Source organism: Psammomys obesus, unplaced genomic scaffold, assembly GCF_907164565.1.
Source record: "Psammomys obesus unplaced genomic scaffold, mPsaObe1.curated_primary_1811, whole genome shotgun sequence".
Classification (NCBI taxonomy): Eukaryota; Metazoa; Chordata; class Mammalia; order Rodentia; family Muridae; genus Psammomys; species Psammomys obesus.
Window position 1 is genome coordinate 17,460,817 of NW_026585580.1, and position 6,683 is coordinate 17,467,499.

The following is a 6,683-nucleotide window of genomic DNA, read 5'->3' on the forward strand; positions in this document are numbered from 1 at the left end:
TATATATATATATATATATATATATATATATATATATATATATATATTTATAAAACCGATCACTGGTGAATGATCACTAACCGGCAAGCTCTTTGTGTGGGGAATCAACAGAGGCAGTGCTTAGAAAAGACGCGGAGAACTCAGGCTGGGGAAGTCCACCCTGAAGTAACAGCTGGTGCAGCCTGCAGACATGGCTGGGCGGTCAGCATCTGCAGAAGGAGCATGCCGTTCCGGCAAGCCCTGCAGGTGACATCAATGGCAGGACTCAAAAGCTGTTGGGTTACAGTGAAGAGTGGGGGTAGCTTGGTAGAGGCAGGAGGATTACAGGTCTTAGTTACTCTTAGTTACCTTAGTTAGTCTTAGTACCTATGACTTAGTTACTCTTCTTTGTGCTGGGGCCAGATACCTGACAGGAAGCAACTTAAGAGAGGAGGGTTTGGTCCAGCTGGAGAACATGCTGACTGTCACAGGGGCAGCAGCCTGAGGTGCTGGCCACCCGGCGACAGCAGTGGAGTGTGAGCCTAGCGTGGGCAGCATGCTAGGATCCCTCGGCGTCTTTGTAAGGAAGGATGTGAGTGCAGCAGCAAGCAGGACACTCGGGCCTGGAGAAGCCTCGGAGTGTGCAAAACCTTGCGAAGTCACTGGGGAAGCTGTGGATTGCCCCACGGGTAGCAGAGAAGTTGGCTGAGTCAGCTAAGCTAGAGCTGCCCACGGGGAGCTGGCTAAATTAATGAGCACTGTCTGAAAGACAAGCACAAGCAATGAGACCGTGGCACTGCGAGAAGGTCTTCAGGGAGAAAAGGAGAGAATGTACTGCTTGGGTTAGACCAAGCACTGCCCAGGCTGGACCTTTTGCCGACAGCTCGTCATTGGCTGAGGCTGCTGGCCAGTTATTTTCAGGGCGTGTGGCTCGGGCAGGCTCCACCGGAAGTTCTCCTAGGCACATGGCTGAGTCCTCCCAGAGGGTCCTCAAGAAAATTCAAGATACGCCTTTCCCCTGCCCTGCTCCTTCTGCCCTCCCCCATACTAGGAAAGGTGTCTAAAGCAGAGAGGCAAGACATTGACGGAAACAGGAGCACAGGAGAGAGAACGGCACACAGGAGCCCTCATTCTTTTTTATAGCGCTTTCCTCTGATGGTAGATTTCTTCTTGTGTGGGGTGAGATGATACCTGAACATGCACACACAATCCAGACTAATCAAACGGCGGCCATCGGCATCTCTGCCTCCTCGAACCTTTGACATGTGCTCAGTTGTTGGAATCCAGCACTTCCCCTTTCTTCAGTGAGTCTGGACACATCCAAGCAGTTTGGAGTGCGTTTAACGGTTGGGTAGCTGTGTGGGTTTCTGTGCCCTTTACCCTCGTGCTCTTTTTACTCGAATGCAAAGATGAGAGAGCCCAGGCGTAATGTGTTCTAACTTCTCCTTCGTGTTTCTCTCATCTGTACATTTCCAGGTCTTATACAACATCCTGATCGCCTTCACCAAGATGCACAAATTTGAGGACATAGAAGCTGTGGACATTTTGGCTGGGTGCGCCAGATTTGTCATCGTGGGGTGCGGGGGAGTGTTTTTCGGGGTCATTTTTGGCTTCATTTCTGCATTCATTACACGTTTCACTCAGAACATCTCCGCGATCGAGCCGCTCATTGTCTTCATGTTCAGCTACCTGTCTTACCTAGTGGCAGAGACACTCTACCTGTCCGGCATCCTGGCGTGAGTACAGTCTACTGGTGGGTCACGTGGGAACGTGTGGATGATTACCCAGGAAAGGCCTACTTTGAGTCCCCAAGACACTGCAGGGCTTAGGATTTCTTGACGTTCTGAAAGCTGATTCTGGTCCTTGGCCAAACAAATGTTCTCTCCGACATTTGCCTGAGGAGCGTCTAGCAATCAGAATGTCAGTTTAAAATGTTCAGGAAGAGCTGGTGTGAAGCAGAGCTGGGAACACATCAAGCTTAAGGGCCATCTGATCCGTTCCTCCCTGGAAGAATTAAGATGGGAGCCAGGTGTGCTGTGCAGGCTTCCAGCACTTGGGAGGCAGATGCAGATGGAGCTCTGTGGGTTCAAGGCCGGCCTGGTCTACGTGATGAGCTCCCGGACAGCCAGGGAAACCCTGTCTCTAGCAATAGAAATAGTAATAGTAATAAATAATAATAATAATAATCTTAAAGTAGAAACTTCCATTCTTGGCCTGCCTGTTGTTATTCGCCTTCAACACCCCACCCCCCACCAGGAAAGAGCAAAGCCAGGTGGCGGAGTGAGCATGCATGTCCAGTTCTTGGCCGCAGTAAGACACTTGTTCAGGTGTCCAACCTTACATCCTCGTAGCTTTGAAATGCTCTTCTTAAAATGAGACTTCTCAGTTTGGCCTATCAGGTCTGCGAGTGTTTTCTTCCAAGCATTGTCCTTACATCCAACATCTGGGCAGAAAACTTTAACTACACAGAAATTGTACAGAAATCTAACTGTATAGAAATCCTTAAACCCATTCAATATGAGAATATGGACTTTAGGTCCCATTATTTGTTCCCACTTTAAAACGACCACGCGGCTGCGAGGACAAGAAGGGGCCTTCTTTACTGTGTCCTAGGCAAATGGCTCCCGAATAGCCTTGGAATAGTTGAACCACATTGTTGTAAGAAGCACTGTTGGGAGTTGGGTAGAGTAGGTGTGTCATGACAGCGCTCAGGAGGCGGAGGCAGCGAGGTTGTTAAGAGAGCCTGCTGCATGTCGGAACCCAAGTGGAGTTAACTGGGTGAAGGCAGAGTCAGGCAGCCTCTAGGCAGAGTTGGGCTGAAATGCTCTCAGTAAGGGAAGGGAGGTCTTGACACGTTTTAAATAACTTGCCAGTGTGTGTGTGCGCGTGTGTGTGTGTGTGTGCGCGCATGCGTGTGTGTACGCGCGTGCTTGTGTGTGTGTGTGTGCGCGCGCGTGCTTGTGTGTGTGTGTGTGTGTGTGTGTGCATGTGTGTTATGAAAACCGTGCCACACCACATTTACTTTTTCTTATACCTCCTTGGCAGCAAATCAGAGAAGGGGACCAGGCAAGCATAGATTCTAGGTAGAGACGGCTTCCTGCCCGCATGGCCTTGCTGCTGGCAGGCGGCCTTTGTGGCGTGGCAAACACTGTTTCCCTCTGAGCCTCTTCTCCTTCCGCAGTATCACGGCGTGTGCGGTAACAATGAAAAAGTACGTGGAAGAGAATGTGTCCCAGAAGTCCTACACGACCATCAAGTACTTCATGAAGATGCTGAGCAGTGTCAGCGAGACCCTGATCTTCATCTTTATGGGCGTGTCCACCGTGGGGAAGGACCATGAGTGGAACTGGGCGTTCATCTGTTTCACTCTGCTCTTCTGCCAGATCTGGAGAGCCATCAGTAAGAGTCCCCCGCGCCCCCCGGACCCAGCACCCTCCTGCCCAGCCTCCTCCCCAGGCTACATCCCACACCCCTCAGTTCAACCAGCAACGGGGAGCTGATGCGAGCTGATTTTCCTGCATCAGGGAGGGCAGACGCCATGTCCTTACCAGCCAAAAACGCTTTCTGCTGGCTTCCTGAGCAGCTCAAAGCCACCGGCTAATGTTGCCCTCAGTAGCAAGGACGGTTCAGGGAGCAGTTTGTGTTTTGTTGAAGGAGAATGCTTTCACAGCTACACACTTAGATATAGCTCAGGAAATGTATCTGCTGCTCAGCCTCCTCGGCGGTTTGCAGTCTCTCGAATGTCAGCTCGGATGCAGAGTGTAATCTGTGGGCATTTACACTTCCGATGCAGCATCAGTGAGACCTCACACTCGTATTCTCTGTAAGACGAACGCTGTCGGGAAACATTCCCTTAGACAGCACAGCTGGCCTAAAGGACGGGTGGCTGATGAGTGTCACGCCAGCAATGGCGGAGGAGTGAATTATGTCCTAAAGTGCTCATTCTCACTCAGTAAAGTGCTGGCTGGGCCACAGGGAGGGCCTGGGTTCAAGCTCCCAGAATCCTCATAAACACTGGGAATCGCTGCTCACGCTGTTCTGGGGTGAGGGTGGGGGTGGGGGTGGCAGGATTCCCAGGGCCTGTGGTCAGCCCATCCAGTTACAGTCAGTCAGTTACAGCAAGAGCCTCTGTCTCAAGAATAAGGCAGACAGGAGTGTAAGGAAGACAGTGACCTCTGGCCTCTGTCTGCATATACACACACACACACAGTCACACACGCACACTCTCCCACACAGAGAGTTGTGTCTGTAGTCACGTGCATGCATAAGCAGAGGGAAAGGTTGAGCCTTCTTAATTATGGTATTATGAGTAAACACTGAGCGACCTGACTTCCGGAAGATGCTTCCCATACAGAGGATAAGACCCAGCGTCTGCTGTACACTTCCGTTCCAGGAGCTAAAAAGAACATCAGTGCTGAGCTGCGATATGAATGTCGCCTTTTCATTCGACAAACATATGTTATCATACAAAAGGAGCAGAGGCAGAGAGGGAGACAGGTGTTTGATAATCACACAAGGTCTCCAGCAATGGCAAGCTGTTTGTGCAGGAGCTGTCTCCAGTGTCACGTATGTGACAGACGCAGACAGACAGTGTTACATATACTATCAGAGACAGGATCTTACGTGTAGCGCTGGCTAGCTTGAAACTCACTGTATTGGCTTCAAACTCATCGGGATTCACCCCTGGTATGCACTGAGTTTGGGGTTAAAGAAGGGTGTGTGCCACCATACCCAGTAGAAAGTGTGTGTGTGTGTGTGTGTGTGTGTGTGTGTGTGTGTGTGTGTGATTCTTTTAGAAACTGTATTTTTAAATGACCTTGGCCAATTGCTTTTAGCCAATTTGTTAATATATCAATTAAAATTAAGTTATGGTAGCTTTGGGGATGCATAAAGGAATGAGCAGAGAGACGGGGATGACTCAGCTGCTCAGAGAGCTGTCAGTCCTTCCAGGGGACCTGGACTGAGTGTCCGCGCCCACGCGCAGCTCCCAGCCACCTGCAGCTCCAGGTCCAGGGCACCCAATGCTCCGTGGCCACTGCACATGCATGCAGCCATGATACAGGCAGAACACCTACACACGTAAAACAAACATTAAAGTTTTAAATGAGAAGAATGTAGAAATATTAAGACAGCAATAAGTGTAGCTGAGTACATGCCTATCCTTGGTGGGGAAAATAAAGCTCTTGTGATAAACCTTCAAATCTCACATCAAATTTTGGTGTGATCTCTGACTCACTATTTGGAGCTGGGCAGACATTGATCTATTTAAAGTCCTGCTCCTCAACCTGAAAACAGCAGGCTCATATAAAAACTATCCATCTCTTTCTGCAGGATTTTCTACAGCTCTGTAGGGAAATAGTTCTGGTGTCGAGAGAAGTGAGATCAAAAAGATCTCACTTTCTGGCCCAGCAAACAGGGGCGTGATCCACCTGGAAAGTGGGGTTTGGGGTTCCTTACCCGCAGTAGCACCCAGCCTCTCACCACAGTTGGGTAACAGAGAACTGCTGAACCAGCTGAGAGGGTGGCTGGCTTGGGCAGGCCACCATGGCTCCCAGGGAAAGTGTGAGCTTACAGACGACTGACTGTCCTCTCTCCCTTCAACTGTGATCTCTAATCACAGCTGACCACTGTACCGGCTATGTGCATCAGGCAACCTTTTCTGTTATTTATGAGGATAGTGTTTGTTTACCTTTTCGTCTACTACTCAAATAAGTATGCTTGGTTCTCTGTATCTCTGATGTCAACTAACCACAGATCAGTAACACTGAGGAAAAAGCACATCTGCCTTCCATGTGTACAGACTTTATTTCTTGTTATCACTTCCTAAATGGTACAGCACAGCAGCCATATCATAAGGGATCTAGAGACAAGTGCAAATGTTCATGAGAACGTGCACAGGCTGTACCCGAATGCTTCGTGTGATAGAAGGGAGCCATTTATAGTCATGACCATCCGTGAGGATTCCAGGCCTGGCTCCTGTGGATACTGAGGGCTGATTACACTCTCCTTATCTCTGATGATATGGAATGATGTAGAGCCTTGCCTCAGGTCCCATGACGAGCAGGTGACGAGAAGCTCAAATATACTCTCCAACGAAACCTGTAAATTCTGTTGTCTGTTGTAGTCTCATATCCCTGATACCAAGCTATGCTTCCCGTGAGATGTGGGTGGAGACACTCGGGTCATAAAGAGATATCACTTCTGAAAGGTTCACTGAGAGCTTTAGCAGAGGACCCTTTCTCACCAAGAACCAGGATGCCAGCAGTGGCTTTCTTGTGGAACACATTGGCCATGGGGAATCCATATGGTGAAAAACACTTCTGTGGTTTGCACATGCTACCCTGCCCTCCATGCTCCATTTATTTCTACTCTCACTGACAATAAGAAGTATCCTGTGTCCATCCTTGAACCCCAGGGTCTTGCAGACTTTCTTGTTTGATTATACAAACCTCACGCATCGAGCAGGGATGTCATCATGTTCAGTCCATAGCCACGGAGGGATCCAAACTACAGACTTCTGGGAGGCATCTCCCTAGAACATGAGATAAGAGGTTTTCATTCCATGGACACCTTTTCCTTACCTGGTTTTGAAAGGCATTGTGGATATAGATTAGAAATATACACCTCAACTTTTTAAATAAAGTTTTATTACTTTAAACACACACACACACACACACACACACACACACACACACACACACACA

At 49.1% G+C, this 6,683-nt stretch overlaps 1 protein-coding gene across 1 annotated transcript in view; it reads left to right on the forward strand.

Moving 5' to 3' along the window:
* The window catches only part of Slc9a4 (solute carrier family 9 member A4), a 35,831-nt gene that overhangs the window by 8,878 nt on the left and 20,270 nt on the right, over nt 1-6,683 (forward strand). Inside the window, exons 3-4 of the mRNA XM_055608059.1 lie at nt 1,456-1,715; nt 3,161-3,378. Of these exons, the coding sequence (XP_055464034.1) occupies nt 1,456-1,715; nt 3,161-3,378 (478 nt within the window). The remainder of the gene's footprint in view (nt 1-1,455; nt 1,716-3,160; nt 3,379-6,683) is intronic.